The 24228-nt window shown below is 34.5% G+C and overlaps 1 protein-coding gene across 1 annotated transcript in view; it reads right to left on the bottom strand.

The window, feature by feature from the left end:
• Window positions 1-3261: 3261 nt before the first annotated feature.
• The window catches only part of Frmd5 (FERM domain containing), a 46999-nt gene continuing 26032 nt past the window's right edge, over window positions 3262-24228 (bottom strand). Inside the window, exons 4-11 of the mRNA XM_018548537.1 lie at window positions 22231-22407; window positions 18626-18837; window positions 15308-15463; window positions 13261-13349; window positions 9175-9401; window positions 7988-8155; window positions 6403-6909; window positions 3262-4102 (exon numbers count right to left, since the gene is read on the bottom strand). Coding sequence (XP_018404039.1) covers window positions 3678-4102; window positions 6403-6909; window positions 7988-8155; window positions 9175-9401; window positions 13261-13349; window positions 15308-15463; window positions 18626-18837; window positions 22231-22407 — 1961 coding nt within the window. The 3' untranslated portion in view covers window positions 3262-3677. The remainder of the gene's footprint in view (window positions 4103-6402; window positions 6910-7987; window positions 8156-9174; window positions 9402-13260; window positions 13350-15307; window positions 15464-18625; window positions 18838-22230; window positions 22408-24228) is intronic.

Here is a 24228-nt window from a genome sequence, read left to right as displayed (position 1 = left end):
AAACGTTATCATTTAAATTTCTTCTTATTTCTTTACATTGATTTGCCCAGCGAGCGGGTACTTTTAATTCATAACTAGAATTACATTATATTCAATTGACATCCGTTTATTTATACAATTAGTTTATCGCTTAAGACGTCCTCCTGTTACAACGAAGTGTTTGACCATCAAACGAAACATGATCTTCTTCTCGAATTAATATTCGTCTCCATTATCCAATTTAAACGAATTAAATTTTGATTTAAACTGATCTCATCCCAGCCTATTAGTGAATGATCCTGGCTTATTAGTGAACCGCGGAAGTTCGTGAGATTCCACTCGCCGATTCGAAATACTCGTTTTCTCAAACAATGTTAATAATAGACTAGAATGGAGACTTTACTTATCACTCACTTAAGAAAGATGAAAATCTCACGAAATTCCATTGCAGTATTATTAACAGCAATATCGCGTCTCGCACAGTTACCACTCTAATTTCTAGAGCCGTCTGTACTTCATCGACATGTTCCCTTATCATCAACATCAAACACCTTCAAGTTGACAAATCTTTCAGAATCAATTTCAAGAATTTTACGAATTTATGTCAACAAGATATGAACAGGTTTCGCGGACAGAAAAGCGCCATGCTTCGACACAAAGATCGACAGAAGATTCATTAATTTACTTAGCTTCTGTTTCACCTTTTTCCTTGCGCCATCCCACTTTCGTTCAGCTTAGGGCAGATTTCAAGCAAATTGAATGACACGAAAGGATGTAAGATAGCGTAGGCACTTTTAGGAAAAATGGCTGACAATATGAGGCTGCGTGTTTACTCGAGAGTTAGAAGTCCTTCTTCTCAAGAACAAGTGTCAACGTGTGTACAACTTTATGATTAATGGAGATTCTCCTTAGTCGGCATACTTGTTCAAAATGGAGATACAAGACTTTTATTAAAGATATTTTTAAGATGTCTTATAATATGCTATCTAAAAGACGTCTTAATGACATCTTAATAGCTCCGATTTTAGACATGGTGCTGTTTGAGTCGAAAGAATTGTCGATTATTTTCTTTGGGAATTTTGCTATCGACAGGAAAATTTTGCCGGTCTTGATATAAAATGCTAAAGTAGACATTCAGTCTAAGGTATGTATCATATAAGACAAATCAGGATCTGCTCATATAGGGGAAAATATTCGTATAAATAAATAGTATACATTTTAATACAATCACATAGGATATCGGGAAATCATATATAATCTTGCAAAAAGAAATAAATAATGAGTTTATAATTCTTTTCAGAATTTATCTATAAATTTTTTATCTTAAAAGTTAGAATATAACATATGAGCCGTTCGCTATAAGAACCACTTAAGTCGATTTAAGTTTATTTTTTCTGTTCAGTTGCATATCTTATTAAATATTAGCAACTGAATTTTTTCATTATTTTCTACAGAAATATCTTGTAGTAAGCTATTAGCATAGAAAAAATATTAAGTTGCTATTTTTGTTTCAATATCTTTAATTATTTAAAAATGACTTAAGTGGTTTTTTCGGCGATCGACAAAATTTGTAGCAGTTTTACAGCTAAAAACATCATAGTTTTAGCAATAGAAACGCCCCATTATTTTTAATTTTGATAGATATTTTTTTGGCTACGGTATACATCTCAGTACACTTACTTGATTTTTTTCGGATTTTTTTCTCCACATGTTCACAAATTATGATTTTTTATTAAAATTGTTAATAAAAATGAATATTTTATTTTAATTGGCTATACATCAGGGAATAAAAATCATGTTTTCAAGTTTTCGTGTTTTTTCAGGTTTCCATGCAAAAAGGATGTTAAAAAATTGCGATTAAACACATAAAATAAACTTTTTTCGACTTAAGTGGTTCTTATAGCGAACGGCTCATATACGCGTCGTATAATTATTCAATCTATTTTAATTCTCCGCAATTACTTTTCAATTTATTTGTAATATACGTAAAATGCGAGGATTAAAAAACAAAACTTTCCAAAATTCTTTATCATCAAACGCGATATATTCACAAAGGCAGATCCTGATAGATTTCACTTTCATAGGAAAGACATGTCCTTAAGATGTATATCAAGAATTTGCACGCTGCAATGAAAGATGTTATACTCTGGCGATATAATAAGATGTTGAGATAAAGTGATTACGCACATAAAGCGCATCTATGCTCGCGCCCATCCGAGAACGCAAAGGAACCGACAGCGGATCGAAATCAGCGGGGCACCTTGTTCAATTTAACGCTGCCACACAATATTCAATATTTTCGTACTAAAGTTGCACGCATATAGCCTACAATTATCTACGAAACTATTGCTTTTCGTTGACGATTTAAAATAATCTAAAGTATAATAAATAGTGTTCTCCTATAAATAGTGTCGCCTCGTCAGTAACTTGTGTGTGTATGTGTGTGTAATATATTACACATTCGCTTTTGTTTATGTATGTATGCTCTTTCTTTCTCTCTTCACAATGTTAAAATATTTTTACTTTGTCTATTATACTAATGCGCATGTAGCTTAATGTTTTTGCGCATTTCTTCCAGTTATCCGCCGGGGACACAGGTGAAGAAAACTTTGCGAAAATTCGAAGAAAGAGCATTCCTGTCCTCTTCCTTTTCGTAATAACACAATAGTAGGCCATTCGATAACCAACATTGCACTACGTATGTATACATAACGTCCGTCCGAGTCCGGCAGGTATCACCTACATATCGAATAAAATCGGGCTTTTCTTATAACCAATTCTATAATCAGTTTTTTTTTTTTCAAGTAATGATATGAATAAAATGTTGTAATACAACTAATGCGAAATACTACAATTTCATGTGATATATTTATTAAAATAAATTTTAAAAATCAAGTTAATACTATTTTTAAGTGAATCGTTCGTTAATAATGATCAAGAGATTCTTCTTTAGACATTGTAATCGTATATATGTATATTCCAATGTATTCAATAAATGATTAATTAATAATTAAATAAGTACATACTGCGATTATTCTCGCAAAAGAAAATTATTTCGTAACCAGTGGAACTTGATATTATCTACAAGATAAATATGTAGTTTTCAGGATCCACATCTCGTTGAAGTAACAAATGCGTCAGCAGCGACTGACATATACAAGTTAAAGAAGTTGAAGTAACTTAATAAAATAAAACGTATTGTTATGTAAAACCCTTTTCATAGAAACATCCAACGTATTACGGTGAAAAAACGCATGAACACAATTTTACACATACATCCTGCTTACGTCTCGATTAAATACAATCTTTGTACAGTTTCTTTTTTTATACAGAACTCCGATTTCCTGTCGACTGAATCAAAATGTGTTTCTCGCGTGAGATTCGGACCTCGGCTGATCCCTTCAACGCAATATTTCTCGTCTCTCCTCTTCCTTTTAGTCTTCTTTTCTTATGTTTCCAGTAGCATTTGATCTTGATTTCGGTCCGCAGCATTTACGCTTGTGTGACCAAGTTACAACGCGTAACGAAGGAAGGAAGATAAGGAAGGAAGTGATAGGAAAAGAAGGTGCATGTTCTTTTTTCTACGACTTATGGGCCATTCTTTGCTCAATCACAAGTCCATCCTAGCAACTTGGCACTGAAGGGAGAGCGAGCTACGCGATGACGTAGGACGACTTCGGCCCGGTCATCTTGTCACATCAGAATAGGCCGAGCTTGGTCCGCAGGAACTCCTTGATCGGAATGTAATATTGGCTTCTTAAGGCCACCATTTCCGGCGTTTTACGCAGGCTATTGAATAGCGTTGTGTCCGTTTCGAATACCAGTACCGTCACGATGAACAGCACCGTGATCGTCAGCATGAACGCCGGTATAAAGATCCTAACCACATGCAAGCTCCTGTGTTTGATCTTGCCGCTAGTCAAGCGTCGGACGCCTTGATGCTGCTGCTTCTGTTGCTGCTGGAGGCAGAGTTTCGAATTCTGCAGTTTCTGCATCTTCGGTACCGGCGTGACCGAACGACTGTGCGGCTTACCGGACGCATCCAACAACTGGCTTTCCGACGAGGAGTGGTCGAAGGAGTCCCTGAAGTAGTAATCGTTCGCCTCGCCCTCGTGCTGACCGACTGAAACAGAAAGGATGCGATCGATGTTATTGGATGATTGTGTTAGCGAGCGATTCGTATAAGGGACGAAGACGTTACATGTGCGGAGTTTTCTGACGATTCCACTCTGAGGCTTAAGGATCGTGTTCGTGGAATTAGCTGAATTTTTATAACATCGTAAAGTCAACTGAAATAATTCTTTTATTTATGTAACGATTCACTTTCGTTTGTCTACTCGAGCAATGGTTTCCTTTGCTTTAAAAGAAAAATTCTATATAAAGTACGAAAAGTACAAACATAAAATCTCGAATAAAAAATAACAGTAATAAATTGTTTTATATTAAACTAATTCAATAGAATACAGACGACAAAGAAATGTCTATATCAAGCGCTTTAAATTATAATGCGGAATCAAATTCAGAAGATAATAATAGTAAAATAAGTATGTGCATATTAAAGTTGCGCGTATACTGATTCAATTTAAGTCTAAAAGTGAAATGCAATTATTTCGAATTATAAAATACAAATTTTACTCAACAGTACAATATAATGCATTGAGGATTTCAAAGTTTAACCTGTATTTATATTTATTAGGAGCATAAATAAGTTTCCGCCATTTTTTCATCAAAAATTGGGCATTTATTGTGAAAGAACGGTCTAATGTTTTATTCGAAATATTCTCCATCGCTAGCCACTACTTTTTCCCTTTCTGATAATTGGTGGATTCCACGTCGAAACTACGTTCTTTGTCTTCGACGTCAAATTCACCGTTCTTAAACTTTTGAAACCACTCACGGCAACTTCTCTCACTTAAGGAGGCTCTATCGGTATTCCGACGTCAAATGAGGACTACGGAAAAGTGTGGAAAAAACTGCTTTTAACACTCATAAATCTTATTTCTAAAATTATAATTTTATTTAAGATGACTGTTAAATTGATTAATTTGAAGTGTACACAATGTATATTATTTATTAAGTAAAAAATACAAGGCTTGGTTGAAGAGAGTAGTAACCTCTGAGGCTCTGAATCTGAAGCGCATGCGCGTGAGCTCGCGACAGCAGAAGCGTTATAACCTATACACTTTTTACAACTTCTTTATTAAATATCTCATTCACTTCTTCGGCAACGTATTATTTTTTTTGCTTTAAATGATAAACGAGATCCTACACTTTCAATATATCAGTTTGTTATTTACTTCTAGACACATTCTGAAAAGATATATCTTTATAACTAATGAATTTTTCATATCCCCCATAAGACATGTGTATTAATCGGACTTTTCAAAAGCGTTTTTCCTGAGTTTGAAGTCGGCAACCCTACCTAAAAACTTTACCTAGGGCTTTAGCTACTTTTAAAGAACAATATTTATATTTTTTCATATTTTTCTAGTCACCTTGCCCTAACGATAGAACCTCCTTAAGGCAGCCTCACCATATGCTTCTACAAGCAATCGATGCGCCTCAGCTGCAGATTTCTTCAAATTAAAGAAGCTCCTGCAAATGACGTTTATTCTGCTCAAAACTCGACATCTTCACACGAAAAAAGATATATGATGCTGATACAAAATCGCTAATATTTCAAGATTATGTTGTTGGCAGATGTCCAACCTTACGATATGACGTTTTACAGCAGCAATCTTAACGATAACATACTGGTGGCGCCATCTTTTGTCAAACGGTAGAAATTTATTTATACTCCTAATATAATATATTTATAATAAACACATATCTTTACGTTGATTTATGTATCATGGCTCTAATATGCACCGGTACACAGTATAAGTGCGCCCAATCGAATTTGCTTTAGATTATCAATCTCCACGTACTGATTCTGCAGAGGAATCAACAGAAAACTGCTTTACGTGAATTTACATATACACGTGCACTCCCATAATCATCGTACATTCTCATAACTGCGCGATCATTATTTTACCAATTTAATCATCGTACTCGGGACTTGGCTATACGAGATATCCAAAAAATTGTTCTATCCAATAATCAGTTAACAAAGTACGATGGTCGAAGTATTTCGCGGATTCACTAACAACAGGGGCAATGTATCGGATGTGTCGGTTTGTGTACGTTAACAGGCGCAAGCCCATGCAGACCGCAATAGTATCGAAGCGTAACATAAAGGAAGACGCAAAGGTAAAAAGCAGAGTCCAATTCCAACGACAACGACGTACACGCAGGAGCATAGGAGAGGCGAGGTATAATAATTACACGCAACTGACAGAGGTAGAGACAGAGGGAGGAAGAAAGAAGAAGGAAACGGAACGGTCTTTTGAACGTTTCATCGTTCTGGAGTCTCTTCGCGCTTACCTGCTGCCTCCCGTTGTCCCGAGTGATCGAATCCATTCGACAGTCCTGGCCTCGCGGCCAGATTCGCGCAACCGTTGGCTGTCTTCGTCGTCGATTCGCGGCCTACCTTGCCGTCGATCTCGCTTACCTCTACCCGCGTTCTACCGTCGTGCGCGGAATGCACGCTTCTAACAGGGATTCGTCCGTTGGCGCTCGCCGGCGCCTTCGAGCTCTTGATTATTAGGGCGGTCGACCGCACCACCATTGGGCACCGTTCGTTAATCAGGGCGTTAATGCGCTGCCGCACGACGTGCTCGACGTTGTGGCCCGCCAGCTCCTCCGAGCCTATCACTATTTTCTGATTGTATAACGGTTGCGGTCGGTTCAGCGTGCTCTTGGGAAATTTCAGTTTGGCTTTCGCACGGTTTGTGGTGATGGTGTTGGAGGTGGTGATGGTGGTAGTGGTGGTGGTGGTGGTAGTAGTAGACGTGTGGGTGGCACTCGCATGCGTATCATTTTCGTCTACGGCTAAAAGAACAGAAAGAAAAGGAGAAAACAAATCAACCGAAGATTCTAAAAAGCCAAAGAAGCGGCGGCGACGGCGGTAGTCCCGTAAAAAAAAAAGGATGGATTTTCTCGGTATTGCGTCGCTTACGAACGCTATCGATGCATTTAGGAGTATTCTTCGACATTTAGCGGGTAGTGCGCGAACGGAGATTCGATTTACTCCAATTTTTGTACTTAGAATTCTTTTACATAAAAAAAAGAATAATAATGAACAAATGTATTAACTTTCGAATTGTCTTTTTAAGTATAAGGATACTTAATTTCAAATCGATAAAGATGTATGCCTATTGCCTATATATATCGAGAGATTATTTCGCATGTAATATGCTTCGTCATGCACTAGTTTCTATCGAAGACTAAATATTTTCTCTCTTGCTATAATACCTTAATTCTATCTACATTACTCGCGTGGTTTTTTTTAAATGTAATTATAGTCGCGTGGAATATTCTGATATTCTAACCTTATATATATCTTAATATTTTTAGTGTTTCTTTTTTATAATTTATAATTAAATAAAAACTGATATGTTATATCAATTCAAATATCATTTAGATAGAAATAAATGCAAACAAATTTTTTAAATTACAAAACAATTTGCAATAAATATAATAATATGTATAAACAGCATTTATATATTTAGAGAATTTATAAGGTCAGGAGCGTCTTAAATATCCCACGCGAAGAGTTAAAACTACTGATTTGGTCGTTGATATCCGACTAAAAATACATTTCTTCTTTATAGAATTTAAATGCAAGTTTCAAACAAGCTTTTGATAGGTTAATAATATATCGTTGTTTCGTTTTTATCTCGTGTACATACACATGCGTCGCGGTAGTGGACTCGAATAGGCCGAAACGCTGAACAAGATTAGGGAAATCAATGTTACAAACAGAAGAAAAAGAGAAAAAGATAGATAGACAGATAGAGAAAAAAAACAGAAAGAGAATGAGAGAGAGAGAGAGAGAGAGAGAGAGAGAGAGAGAGAGAGAGAGAGAGAGAGAGAGAAAAGGCGGTTATTATTACATTCGTTCACTAACCATTGTTTCTCCTGGCGTGAATCTCTTGGTCCTCGGATACAGTCTCCAGAAGGGGCAAGGTATTGTCTGGGCAGTAGGGCGAGCTGAGGGGAACTCCCGCACCACCTTCCAGCATCCCAGTGCCGTCTAAGCCAGTGCTGTGACAGCTACGTGGTAAACTGGAATATCCTAAAATGTGAGAGAAAGAAAGCTTATATGTATAGTTCATACATTAAGAGAGATCGCACTTCAATTACTTCCAATACATTTCAACTTTTTAAAAAATCATGCCGCTGCATAAAATTACGGTAATTAAAAATTTTTTAAAAAAATAATTTGGAAGAATATAGAATTTAACTTGGCGCCGACTGTTGATATCAAATCTTTTATACAAATGATTATGACATGTTATTAGAATTAAGTAAGTAATAATGATAGTATCTCTTAGGTTTTCAAAGATGGTAAAATTTAATATCAAATCTGTTATATAAATAATACGTGTTGTTACAATTAAATAATAAGGATAGTTCTAGTTTACACCATGATGGAATTAGACAGGTCTACTAGGACGGTATTCATAGTCTATTCTTATTTTAAGACCGTCTTAAATATTCTAAACAGCAAATGTGATTAGTCAGTTCCGCAACCGATTAAGTAATTGGCGTTGGTAAAAGTGGCCCAAATGATTTTTTACCAGAAGCACGCACTCTTAGTGCTTTTTTTACCTTTTTTTTTAAAAAGGTAAGTTTATATACAATTGAAATTGATAAAAATGGTATTCTGCTAAACAGTAAATGTGCATGATTAGTCAATTCCACAGCCGATTAAATAATTAATTGATGAAACTGTACAAATAATATAAATAATGTTATTAGAAGTAAATAGTAAGGATTGTACCGCTTACATTTTTTAAAAATAATACCACTCGGTTTTACTTTTTAATTTGATAAAGATTGTTTCACTTGCATTTTTAAAAATATAATAATCCTTAAGATTTATTTTTTTAATTCAGTCTATTATACCTGAATATCTACCGTTCTACAAAGAAATGCGTGTTTTGCAAGTGGATTCGTGTTCATGAAATTACCCTTTCTACAGTTAAATACGAAATACGCATTTTCCATGGAATGGTAATATCGCGAACATAAACTACCAAAAAAACGGCAGGGTGTGCAAATTGTATGTGATAGTGAAAAAAAAATATTCACGTATTTCGACGAGATCCTGGCTCGGCGTGCTAGGGGTCGCCGGCACACTGCTGGCCTTTCTTCTTAAACACGTCGTCTGGCAGCGTTGTATCGGCGGTTCCTCCTTCCGGAGTGGTCCTGCCTCCTCCAGAACTTCCCTCTCTGTTCTTCCGGTATATTTAAATTTGTATCCCCACGAGAAGATAGAGCCGCCACTTACCACCGGCGCATCCGATGCCCTCGGTAAGCTGCACACAATTAAGTCGTTAAAAGTTAGTAGTGTTCTACATTTTACTTGATAATCAGCAATTATAAATATTTATCATTCAACAATTATAAATATTAAACATTTACAATTATAAACATTTTAGGTATATAACACTTCATGAATCGATATCGGACATAATCATATATGTACCTATTAATTACGTTACTTGAGGTAACAAAGTGACTTTGTTATAAATCTCTTAGCGTTAATTGTTATATACGAGACAAAATTTTTTCAGTGTTTATTGAATATAGAATATTTATAACTCTAGTTCAAATTCTATTATAGTCCTAATGTTTACGTTGTTTTTTTTTATGTCATTATAATAAATTGTTTATGATTAAAGCATTGAGAGGAAGATCAAAAACATTAGTTAAAACGTTTGTAAATGCAACATTGTTGAGAGAGATGTAATTGTTAAATACAAATTGAAGTTATAAATTTAAGTTGTGCATCAATATTTGGCTCTTTTTGATATTTCTTAATTTCTTTTACTATTAGATTTATTTTCAGAATCATCATATGTATCATATACATATATTTAAAAACATTTTATTATATTTACAATAATTCGATAAATATTTTCAGCATTATATTATATCACCGCGTTCAAAATGCTTTTGAACGCGTCTCTTTTAAACTTGTTCGAAAAGAATACCGTCAGGAGCGATTATTCAGCTCGTTCGGATCATTAGGCATGAGTTTCATTCATCGGTGGCGCTGCGCTGCCGCCATACGAATAGCCGCGACATAAATATCGCAAGTATCGAGAATAGGCCTTCACTCGCACTAAAATCCAACAACCAAAGCAGAGAATTTATGCTCGCATAAATTTGTTGAATGGAACTAATTCGGAGAAATATAGTGTATCAGTTTCGTGACCAAAATCACGTTCATCACCGTGGACAACGTCAGCTCGCCAAATTTCGGTGGAATTCGCAGGAATTTGATTCCCTTTGGGCAAGTAATGCCTCTACCTACTTGATCAGATCGTTTCGTCTAATCGTCTAATTCATCGTCTACAATACATGGAGTAAGAAGTAACAGTAAGAAATTGACCAATCACAGTCGAATGTGAGAAGAATAATCAATTGTTATTCGTCAATTTCTTACTCTTACTTCTTACTCCGTGTATTGTAGACGACGCTTAATGCGTTTTTCGCGTTTGGTTCCAAATGCAGTTTGACGGCTACAAGAAATTGATGTTTTTCAGTTCACCCGTTGTAAACTGTTATAGTTCTTCGTATAATGTAATGTTAACGTATTGTTCTAGAAAAAATTGGTAATTAAAGCTGAAACGAAGCTTAATTTCTGTTGCGAATTCTATATCTTATGGTAGACATCAATGTTGCAAGTTGCAACTGTACTTTAATTATTATCTAGATGACAGCCATATTACCCTGTCAAGACAACGGTTGTTCACCGCGGGCGAATTTAACCTTGTTTACCATTTCTAATGTGCATTCGAAACACTCTGACTGCAAGTATATATCTTCAATTACGAGTAAATAGTCCAATTTCAAGATTGCATGCAACTCTCCAGTAATCTTTTCATTCCGTTTATTATAACAACCGAGTTTCAAATCTTCATTTTAATTCGCAATTTCACGTAGAGTGAAATATATTAAATGAATTTAACATTTCTGTTTTTGTAAAAAAATTTCGAAAAGTGGAAATGCTTTACTATTAAAAAAAATACAAAAGACTGCACTAATTACATGGAAAATTTAATTATAATTTTATGGAAAATTGGATCCCAATGTAATAATAGTTTTCACATATAATGTAACTCTTATAAACAATATGATAAACAAAAGATGTTTTTTATTACTTAATAATTTCGTGTGAATTTATATATAAGTAACTAAGTAAGATCCAAGCTAGATAGGCTTCATATTTGTATTAGTTAAATTAAATTAAGTAAAAAATTAAATAAACTTATATATAATTTTGCGTAAATTTATATATTAATTTATGTAGTCTTTCTAGTTTAGAACTAAGATCCAAGCTAGACTGTTATAGACTTCGTATTCGTATTAGTCATGTTCTTACATTGACGATTTTTAGATTTGAATATTGTTTAATTTAATATAATTTTTAATTTATTTTTTGAATGTAGACATTGTGAACAGCAGCTTAATGGACAAAACGCTTTACATGTACGTGTCACATGTACGACTGAAAAAATTTTGAAACGGTCCCTTTTCGGAACTCGGTCTCTAGATCCCGGTATTGGTTGTACCAATGTCATTCGGACTGGTTGCAATCGAAAAATATGGATGACATTATCAGGGTTGCCACAAATTTGCAATCGTAAAATGTCTTGACATTTCCCTGATTTACTGACAAACTTTCGAGATTTTTCTCTGACCTCGAATGATTCATACTTTGCAATGTTTCTCGTTTTTTTCAGCAATTGTACATACATGCAGATTTTTTTCAGGAATCAATTTTCAAAAACAAAAAGAGTTGTCAAAAAAGATCACAGCAAAGCGTAAAACCAAACAATGTACAGCTGCAGATATTCGAATTTCCCCGACAAGTGTGCGAAATCCCTGACTTTTCCTGACTTCCCTGACGCATTTTTAATTTCCCTGACTTGTGGCAACCCTGATTATATAATAAAAGTATTTTTAGATTTTTATTGAGAGTACAAATTAGTTCGGTCCGTTTTCCAAAAGATGATCGCCTCCAAAGGCGAGTCATTTTTTTCGAGATGGAATTCGAAAATTGCCTGAGAGATGGGAAAAAGTAGTAGCCAGCGATGGACACAATACTTTAATTAATCTGTTCGTTCATTTTGTTTCGAAATAAATGCATTTTTGAACACAAAAAACGGACCGAACTAATTTGTACACTTAATATAATAATTGGGTTTTTAATTTCTGAGTAATATTAATCTAAAGTTTGTAGATGTCAAAACTCTAGATAAAGCTAGAGGTAGCGTCGCGAATTTGGCAGCGACATGAACATATACACGTTCACGCGTTAAGCGATCGTGTCAAGCGGTTATATTGTTATTGTTTATGCACTTGGCGTCGCGACGCTGCCGCGTCTACCAAACGGTCTAGTTATAAAATCTCGAGTCCTGTTATAATAAACAGAAATTCTGCCAGATTTTGCAAAATATGCATTTAACCAAATATACCTTGTTGATACAATCGAACTATTTTTCTCAGTGTTCGTTTCGTCGCTGAAACCTTGTATAAGCACAAGCGTTCGTTCAGGCATTCATCAATGCTCACGATAGAAATATTAAATTTGATCGCGCGATAGTAATGATAAACCATGCACGTCTAAGTGTCAGCAATATTTTCGGAGGTCGGATGCATCTTTCACAGAAGCGCTGGAGTTACTTTCACGGCCTAGATCAATTACTTATGTCGGAAATTTCAGAAAAGCCACACGTACGACGTGCCCAAAATGCGGAAAAGCGCCGGAAGACATTTTATAAATTTTACTCAAGTTTCAATCTTCATATAATATAATATACGAAAAGCTAAGGTTTCGCCAATTGATTGGTCGTTGCTAAATCTTCATGAAGAAGGGAATAATAGTTCCGTCGCCGCAATTTCGCACAACGATTATATTCAGCATATCGAATAAAGAAAACTTCGGAAAAATCGGAAATAATATTGTAAAATAAAAAATACTTGTCTCTTTAAAATGTAAGCGTCTTTTCAATCATTAATGTACTGCAAGAGAACACGTGATGATGGTGAGAACACGTGAATGGATGTAAAAGCTTCGTCGTAAGTAGCGAAAATGTCATGCGATGTAAAACATGATAAATCTCATACATGCTTTCAGAGGAAACACAAGTAAAAAGAAGTACTCACGTAAAAAACAGCATCTGCTCGATGGCGCACCGCCACACGTGACGACAGTTCGTTGCTGTGGGACATTTGAACCCGACGAGATGCTTTTTCTGAAAATTGCAAATACGAAGACGCTCGAGAAATATCCTATTTTGATGTTACATACGTATTATGTGAGCAAATATTCGCGTTTCTGCAAAATAAGGTCAATAAAAAATAGATTATCTTTGCTCTTCGAACAAGACAAATAAAAAAAAAAAAAAGAAAAGAAAACGAATAAATTAATACTGTAACTCGTTCCAATAATCGATGATGACATTCTTTAACGACTGCACGATAACGATCACTTCTTTCAGAATATTGCAACGTCACGTCGCGTGCAATCACAAAACAGAATGAAGTGAATATTATATCGATTTGGAGTACACGATCCGCCACGTTTCTCGTGACCGGATTTTCCAATTTGAAAATGAGACGGATATCCTGTAAAAATGCATAGCTTCAAAGTGACAAAGACAGCTGTTTATTGGTGGTTTTATTACTCAAGGAGAAATAGTGTGAAGGCGAGGGATTTCGTGAGATAAGAAAGATTTATTATTCGCAGGGGGTGACGTAAGTCACGAGATACGCATCTTCTAAAAGCATCTGTATTATTCTATATTTTGATAGCCGCAGATCATATAAACACGCACGGAAATCATTTAAGATAGTTCATTTTTCCGAAACGATTTTTTCTCTAATTAGTTGTAATAATGAAGTACTTATATTAAAAATTCCGCGATCATGTTATATATAAATTACTTATATTAAAAAAATCGCTCTCTAACTCACCTTTGTCCTCACGTCCTTCATGAGTCCAGCAGCAGAGAGAAATAACAGAATTACTTAACTTACAATCACATAGTATGTGACGTCACATGCATATATTGCACGCATACGTTGCACGCGAGCAAGTCATGCACGAACAAGAGCGCGTATTTTCACGTGCGATTATCGTATAATATACAGTAGTTAGGGCTCGTAATTAGAAATTGTCGAGATAAAACAAGGTTTTCCAAGGGCTTAAACGTCCAAACTGCATAACACGATACGACAAACGATTAAATAATGCCAACGAAGATCTCTTAACACAACAAAAACCTTGTTACCGTCGCGTCGTGCGTTTAAAAGTCGGCAGAAGGAGACTTTTACCAAAGAGAAATTTCTTTCGACTAAATTATGATTAAAATGTTGATAAAATCGCAATGTAATTGCAATATTCATAATTAGAAAAGTCGTTTCACATAAAACGATAGAGATTTTTTAGAAAAAAAGGCAAAATAAAAATTCATTCTGATATCTTATAAGTATATAATCTGCACTATAATACAGTTGAAATGATCTTTAAATTCTTTCGGAATGGAATTTCATTTAAAGATTAAAAATTCTGCCACTCTTCTAAAAAACAAAATAGCAGAATTTTCACTCTTTATAATGAAATTCCACTTTAAAGAATTTTTTTACAGTGCAGATAATTTTCAAATAATTTTTGGAAGTAAATTGTAAAATTCGGCTCTGCACAAGCCTTCGTGGCTTTATGAAAGAAAAAAATCAAAGAGGTATTGTGGCAAAGTATTTCTTCTAAAAGGCAAAGTATGGTAGAGTACAGATATGTATCTGCATCGTGAATGAGATGCAGATAAGTTGGCCCACTCATGTCGACCCTAACATATTCAGACGAGCACTATAAATTGTACGAATTTTAAAGCCAAATAACGACTCAGTTTTGAAAGCTTCGTTTATCTTTTGGTTTATGCAAACGCATCGCGCATACATTAATAGGCTATTAATAGAGCCTACTTCTATCTTATTAGATATTCCCACGTTTGTATTTTCTGTATAATGTGTTTACTACATCTCAATTTTAACAATTAAAAACAATATTAGGATATTCTTTTACATAACAGCGTTAGAATGGAAATTTACGTGAGAAATTTTAATTATCCCTAGATGTGGAATATTCCGCAGAGTCTATTCGTCGTTTTCGTCCGGTAGAACATAGTATCGAGTCAATAATAAATGTGCTTACCTCGTTTATCGTTACATGCACAATAAACATCTTTCCTTCGAAATTGATCTTCTGAACTTCCGACCAGCGGAAATGCTGAATCTTTCGTGAGTCTTGAAATGTCAGAATCCCACAGTGGTTAATGCCCAAATGAAGCTGCGTGCCCTTGTCGGGATCCTGTAAATGTAACGACAACGTATTTATCAGAAAATAAAATCGCAACGTGACCAGAAACACAATGCAACGTTCGTATGGATAATGCGAGAGAGAATTTAAGAAGAATTTCCATTTAGTCAATGTATTCGCAATCGAAGGATTATTCGAAGGGGAAATCCAATCGTTATATCACTTTTTATTTACATTGTCGTTAAATTTTTATCGACAACGTATGTATATTGGGAAAACAATTTGCACATAATACAAAATTAAGAAGAAGAAAGGACTCTTTTTGTACAAAAAATAGTAAACATTGAAAAAATGGCATTGTAAGAGTCAATAAATTATGTATTAAATATTGGTACTTACAATACCGTTTTTTCAATGTTTATTATTTTTTATACATATACATATGTTACCATTCCGCAGATATACAACTAATTACGTGGAACTTTTTTATTAAAATAATGTACAATTACTATTGTCTATTTTTTCTACGACGAGTGTGTTCTTTCGACGATTTATTCAATGCTTCATTGTCGACTTTTTTCGATAAGAACATCATACATCGTGGCGACCAAAGAGACGAACGTTTAGCTCGTGAAACAGATACTTTGTAGATGAGTGTGCAGATACCCTTTCTCGAGTAAGTGAGAACTATGTCTCACATAGTCACGGTGTTGCGTCATAAAAATGGCATTTTCCCTTAAACGGAAGACGGTCGCAACACTGGTTCACGATTATTTCTTCAGTGAAAATGTCGCCATGCAGGCAGAAAGTAAAAAACCAATAAACAAACGACAGGTGCTACCACATCATCAAGCACTCGCCTCTCACGACGAGAGTGCAATGAATGCATCGTGATGCGAATAATAGCGGGATGTTTTTCCTTGCGACTCGCGGGCGATACGAAACATGAGGTTGTTTGCTGAGTCGCTTTTACATATATCGTAATTTATTTGCAGTGAGAGGATCCCGATAAAGATAACAGCAGTGGTTTCAATGCGAGCGTATCGATCGACCGAGATATTAATTAAACAACAGAGTTGCATTAGCAGTATTGAAAGTGTGTCGGTTGATAGAATTAATATTAAAACTTAAATTAAATTTTTTATCGCATAAGATTATCGCTTGGGAAGCTGACCATTTCATCACTTGGAATAGGATTATAAGAATGTTTCTTACATCTTACATATAAATAGAAATAACGCAAGACGTTATCAAATTATTGCATAATAAATTTTCTATAATTGATAACTTCTCTAATTTTGAAATATTCACATAGTAAAAACATTTTGTATTTGTGTTGAAAATGATCCACTCAAGATCTTGTTGAAATTTTGTGTCGAATTAAAAATTCGACACAATTAATAATCAAATGTTAATTAAATGTAATAAGATTATGATATTTTAACACTGAAATTTTTAATGATTAAACAAATAACATAAAAATAATGTTTTAAAACGTAAATTTTTAAATAAAAATGAACGAAATACGTATTAATTTATAATATATTATAAATGTTAATTTTACTAAAAAAAAATATACTACCACATTTTGTTTACAAATTATATCAGTATTATTTTTATTTGTGTTAATTTGTATATATAATATTTATATCACTAACATATTCATCTTGTGAGAATTAACATAAAAATTTGAATGGACCGTTTGGGATATGTAAAATGTGATCAATTTAATCAACATAAATTTTCCAACTGTACACTTCTCGATTCGTATATTGATTCGTATAAGTTAGGAGGCTTATACTGCGTATATAACTGTATATGGATGGTATATATCACGGTAACAATCAGATGAAACACAAAGGTGTTTCGACGAACAAATCCTCAATTGGTTGTCAAGAGCATATAATATTATAGATTCGCTCTTGAGGAAATTCTGCGGAAGACTTGCTCTTCGTTTGAATATATCAGGAGACACGGTAGTGTCTCAGTGCTGTATCAATGAACGCTGCTTCATATTCTACAGTGATATTGGCAAAAACGTCAATAGCAGTTAAAATCGGTAATCTCCGAAAACGTTTTCTACCTTGTAAAATTGTTCCGTCATGAAAAATAAAGCCAGGACGAATTGGAATTATATTGTAAACTAAATTACGAACTAAATGCTAGTGCAGGATGAGTGAATGGAAATCTGTATTTAGTATCCTATGTAACGTACACGTAGCTTACATTAATAATATTTATATTGATAATACTATCAAGTAATATAATATACGTTTTACAATTACACAATGATAACGCAGCAACATTTAAGATATTAGTTATCACATAACAATAATGAAAATGTAATTAGATCTAGATAGATAACTTATCCGTAGTAAATGATCATCCAACCAAGTTTTGGTTGTCACAATCAGATCACGATAACTACATTAGGATAGTTGACACATTAAAGTAAATAAATCGTATCAACCATATACATTCTTATCACATAAAGATAACTAGGATAATATGGCTATATTGCTCAAAACTAAAATATTTCTGGTTATGTGAATTATATCTTTTTTCCGTGATACTTTAAGTGAAGTTGAAACAACCTGACTTGCGCGTGGACTAGCTCGTCGGAATTATGCAGGCCGCGAATAGAGGTTCGCTCGGAGAGAGGAGATGCAGAAATAAATACGTAAACTAGATATAAAAGACAGAAACAAGACGACGTTTATTTGTGTGTGTGTCGCAGGTGAATAAACCATGCACCATCATTAAGTTGGACCTTTGATTATCAATTTTGCATGTTTTTACTTTGTCATCCGCCATTTTGAAAATAATGGCCTAGTACAATTCCCATTCAAATTGTCCTAAAGTAGACATCTCAAGCTGCATTTTGCTTTTTTAAACATATTTTTATCTTCATTATTTACCAAGTTATGATAATTTGGTAATTTTTTCCCAAATTTATATTGTACCGCTTTTTTTTTTGCGAGCGAGTGTATATTTGAGTCAACGTTCGACTCTTTCTCTTCGATAAAAAAGTTTAAATACCAACATTCTCTAGTCAATTCCAGATTCCAGTTATTATAGTGATATCATTGATTGTGAACGAGTTAATTGAAACGTGTGGAAATGAAAACGGGGCAAAGAACAAATTTCTAAATTGAAAGTGACACTATATTGACTCGCTTGTTTTAAAAAGCGTGCAAAAATAATGAAAATTACCTTGACCGGATGTGGATCGACCGCGTACGTGTCCAATTGCGAGGCTATCCTAAGGAAATAGTTTTCCGCCTGTTCCGGAGTGAACCTCTTCAACTGAGTCTGATGTAGGTCCATCGCTTTCTCCTCGATCGTCGGCGTTTGCGTTTTCAGCAATTTGTGCTCGGAGATATAGTTCCCTTCGTGGATCTCGGGATCGTAATCTCCTAGTTCACCTGAGAATTCCAGAAAAGAAAGGCCGTCCCGTAAGTATCAATTTTCTTCTCATTTTTTATTTCACACATAAATATTCTACACGCAAAGTTTATTCGTTTTATTGATATCGAAAAGAAAATATATGAAATTAAAGATGATTGTAAATTATACACAAAAAGGACGATTTGGCTGAAATATAATATCTAAAAAATGAGCTAAATACAGATCTCAAATTTTATTAAACCATCAGAATGCTACAAAAAATTATGACAGTACAACTAGTTCGAGCATTCTACATATATTATTTTGATGATACAAAAAAATTATATTCAGATACTGTGAGATTAATAAAGGGAGAACAATAATAATAATCACAATTTTGTAATTACAATTTTCTAGATTTAGAGTTGCGTTTTAAGACTGACGATTGTTCAGCGCGCAATTTGGGAGGACTGCATATATTGGTTAATAGGACGTTATTCTTATTTTGAATAAATATTGCGAAGAATATTACTACGTCGATCCGCCTCAGAGGTCTATCGATATTCGCAATTCTCTTCATATAGAATCTCGATTGAATAACTTTCCCAGGCGTCTAAGGCAGGCTTCCACTACAATGCCTTACTGATGAATCTAGTAGTGGGAAGCCGAGACGAAACGCCAAAATTACGTGATATTCTTCGCAATATATTAGAATAATTTAAAGATTTTAACGAGTTTATTGGCTCATCGCCCTGTTTTTCTATTATATTAGTTTTAAAAACTTTATTAAGCCTTATTACAAACAAAATAATAATAATAATAACTGACTCGGATTATATCAATTCAATATATTCAAATATAAACTTTACAGTAACTCTTTGTCCGCACGATACAACAATAAACATACAACACGCGTCGCTGACGCCATTACCCATCGATTTCTATCGATGCCGCGCACGCACATCTCTCGGAAACACCGTTCGAGTGGCGACCGCTTGCAGCTTCCGCGCCCAAATACGAATAATCTCTTACAGTATCGACAAGTTAAATTTCTAGATGCTTCAGCGAAATCGTTCTTTTCATGTACATTTTTTTAAATTTAGAAAAATCTTTTTTGTATCTAGTTCCTATATAAGAAAGAGATGTTTGACGAAGGTAATCTCGGTAATTATTGAGTAGATTCTGAGATCGCATGGCAGATAGTTAGAAAAATGACCAACGCTCATCGCGGCTATTACTCAAATTGCAATAGGATGTGCGGACGACTGCAGGATATAAATCGTCGGCGATTGAGAAATCAGCGCTGATTGATGAACCTGATGTCAAAGACATATGACAGGGGAAGCAAACGAATCTTCTCGAAATATCAAATTAATCCGCGGCAATTCCTATCTTTTTCAATTGATGAAAGCCTATAATGTAAAAAAAATGCCAATTTACTTTGCGAAGAACGTACGAGAAATCTACATGAAAAACGATCTACTTTAGCAAATAGGGGAAACGCATACCGATTGCGTTTCACTACGAGGAACGTAAGAACAGTTATATCGCCAAGGTCAGCAAAAAGATCCAACGGAAAACGAATAGTTTTTATAGCTGCAGCCATGGTTCGCTGAAAGGTGAACGATCTATGAATTGATGGTTGACGACCGAAGTTTTAATACAAAGAGTCACGATCGGCTACGATGGAAGGACGGGTCATTGATTGCTCCCTTACGTACTTCTCAATAACGAGATCAGAAATAAAAGGTCGCTTATATAAGAGGACACCGATTCCGGAAGGTTATTTTTCAGACTTCAGCTTCGATCATCACAATCTGAAGGATTCCGTAAATAGACAGTTATTGCATTTCTTGCTAAATCACGAGGAGCTAAATTTAACGGAATATGCATACATGAATTAAAGATTCCATTGATTACAATTTTACTTGTAAGACTGATAATGCGACTTGACGCTATAATTAATCTGGTAGCAAAAAATCGATTAATCTGTATTTGAACAACTATTATTCATCTATCGACTTCGTAAGAGGCTTAATCGCATCTCACAAGAGACGTTGACAGATACGATTTTATTAATTGACAATGTTTTTTTCCAATGAACTTTTCCAGAGAAAATAAACGCAAAGCCACACAATCGTATATTTGACGGAAATAGTGTAGTACGATTGATGGGCGACGATCAGTGGGAGGGGTGGGTGATACATGATGTCTGTGATAGGTCACTGGAAAGGAAATCCTGAATTATGGGATCCCCGAAGTCGAGATAAAGGAATAAATTGACCGAACGGACACGTGAAACGAAGAGAAGCTGAAACTGCAGAAACTATACGAATATGTGGCTGCCAACGTCATGCATTGTTTATTGTTCACGCGAATTCAATATTAGATACAAAATCGTACTAATCATTATAATCATACTAATCGTTTATTATAATCGTTTATAATTATTTAACTCGGCTACTTTTCAAGAAAAAATGAATTTTTGCTAAATTAATATAATTTCTTAATAAATATACTCGTAATATTTTTAACTAACAGAAAATACGATTGAAAGGCATGGAAAACGGCTTTAAATAAAAAATGATAGATAATTATATGAGAGAAATAAATTCAGCGTCCCTTTTTCATTTACATTGAGAACAAAGTGTCTCTGGTAACAGCTAAATAAATACATTTTGTTGAGCATATTGATGCAATATTTAATAAGTAAAACCAAACACAATAATAGTAACTAAACGTTTAGTAATAATCACTAAATATTTATAATAGAAAGCTAAAATTCTCAGTTAGTTGGTTCAATTAAATTTTATCTAGTATTTAAAACCAAATAATTTGATAATATAAATTAAATATTTGGTAATTATTATAAAATTATATGAAGGAGATATTTCTAACTGATTTGATAATAAATACCAAATTATTTAATAACTATTAATAAATAATTGTTACCAAATGTCGATATATCCCCATGTTGTGCGCGCAATTTAGATACATTTGCCAGTTCTTTTGAGTAATAATTACTATATTTGGTAACAAATGCCAAATTATTTCGTTTAAGATTACTAATAAAAAAAAAATTTGATTATATTTATCATATAATTTATCATAATCGTACAGCTTTGTTACCAATTTCCAAATCTTGATAGTAATAGTTAACAAATTTTTTTATTATATCAACCGCGAACATTTAATTGAAATTATTTCACCAAGGCATTTAGTACTGTCATCTAGGCTAGATTATTATAACTAATCTTTTTTTTCAGTGTACAAAGACTAAAGCATTCTCGCGTAAAGCTTTAAGATCCGGGCGGTGAGATGAGTTGTTAATTCTTGCATTTTATTACCTTTTCTGTCGTTAAGACACTACATTATGATATAAAATTCAAAAATGAAAAATTAACAAAGGACGACCAAAAGAACAAACTTACTTTGCACGATGCAAGCCACTAGCAGCGCTGCCTCGCCGGGGCTGCAACACAAACGTCCATAAAGCAGGTCTCTTTTGAGCTGTTGGTATACTTGATACCTGGTGATCTCCTCTTTTAGCCGCAGAGGATCAGGCGGGTAGAATTTCACGCGAAAGCACAGCAAAATCTCGTGCATGTCTGAAAAATAATGACAGTAAAAGGTCAGATATGTTTCAGTGGACCAGCATCTTCATTTACGACTTGTGATTTTGTCGTGCAAGAAAAACGCTCGCGACTGATATATTCGGGACACTTTTCAATATATCATAATTTCGCGCTTAATTTAAGATATATGTTGTATAATCAATGAGAAACAAGCCGGTCAAGCTGAATCTTGGATGCTTCTATAATTGAGTGTGAATTTGTATACTACGTATGTAATAGTCTTTTTAACTGCGTGCCGAACAATTTTTTCAGACTTGAAAAACGCAAGCTGTCCTAAACTACCGCAGTAATATCACCAGTTAAATTAACTATCAATTTAACAATTTTTAATGCTCTTTACGCATCTTAATAATGTTGAACAACGTATTAAAATCTACAAATAATTAATTCTTATTGCGAAAAATATTATCTGCGTGCGTCCTAAGCCTTTAGACCACCGTCTAAAATCCTGCGTTACTTATTAAGTCTCTTTCATTGGATCTATACATATGTATCATTGTTTATTTATGACGTAATGACGCGACGATTGGACTAAATACAATTCATAATTTTGCAATGTGAATTATGAAATAATTTAACAGCGTTATGTACATATATCGATCTTCTCAATAACTAGTCTAGAGCGATATGTATACATATATCGATCTTCTCTGTTTTCTCAGAATGACAATCGACACACGCAATATCAAAGGAAACAGCATTTAGTAATATATCCAACGCGCGTACGAAAACACTTCACAAAGGCAAAAATGGAAGCAAAACAGTGGCGATATTAGCGGATTGATAGCTTCGCGTGTGAAAATGCAATGTTTATGAGTTGCTCGTATGATTTTATAATTATTTTGCCGTATATACATATAATAACCTCGCGCAGGACGTTCAAGCGTATAGCGCATAAAATTACATAGATATTTATTTTATACAATTATGAGAAACAGCTGGTGCAAATATTATACACTTCGCGCCAATGCAAATTCAGGCTCTATACTCGCGATAACATAACGTTGCCGCCTCCATAATGCGAGGTCGTGATCCCATTCGATATAGTATCATTACAGCTCGTTGCCTTCGATAGATATAAAATACTCGCGAGCCGCGCTGTCTCTAGGGCTAGTTGACCTTCCGCAAAACGTATGGAATATCAATCAAACAGATTACGTTTAATCAGTTTCGATCTTGCGCGTCACGAGTGCTCTGTACAATTAAATACAAATGCCTTTACAATGTAAATATATCATACACTAATTGTATCAATTCTACGAGCATTAAAATCAACAGGTACGCGACAAAAACTCATTCGTGTGATCCAGAAATATTTCTTATTATTAGTCCAAAGCCACCCCCCCCCCCCCCCCCCCCTTCGAATTTACTTAATTCCAGCTCAAAGAGGAAATCTTTGCAACTCCTGTCGCGCATCCTCAGCGAACGCAAAAGCATTTGTTTTTGTTCCTGCTACGCGACATCCAAATCTCTAAAATCTAGAGCGAAATCTAATTCTAAAGCGAGCTTAAAGAGTGAAATCTTATTTTTAAAAATTGACGATCGAGCCATTTTTTTGGCTCAACGCTGATTCAATTGTCACTCTTTAAAATTAGTTTAAAAAATAACTCTAAAAAATAAAAAAAAAACTTTTTATTCAAACGGACGGGAGGGAGATTGGTGTGGTGACTGTCGGGGTGGATTTTCTAAGAAAAAAAAAATATCTTAACTCTTTCGGACAGGTCTGCTCTGAAGTCCGTTCAAGTTTACGAGAATAGGCCAGCAGGTCGCGATTGCTTGAAACTTTCATGTGAC

The sequence above is a fragment of the Cyphomyrmex costatus genome, unplaced genomic scaffold, assembly GCF_001594065.2.
Source record: "Cyphomyrmex costatus isolate MS0001 unplaced genomic scaffold, Ccosl1.0 scaffold727, whole genome shotgun sequence".
NCBI lineage: Eukaryota > Metazoa > Arthropoda > Insecta > Hymenoptera > Formicidae > Cyphomyrmex > Cyphomyrmex costatus.
Note: the sequence above shows the minus strand (reverse complement) of the source record. Positions and strands in the feature narration are given on the sequence as shown.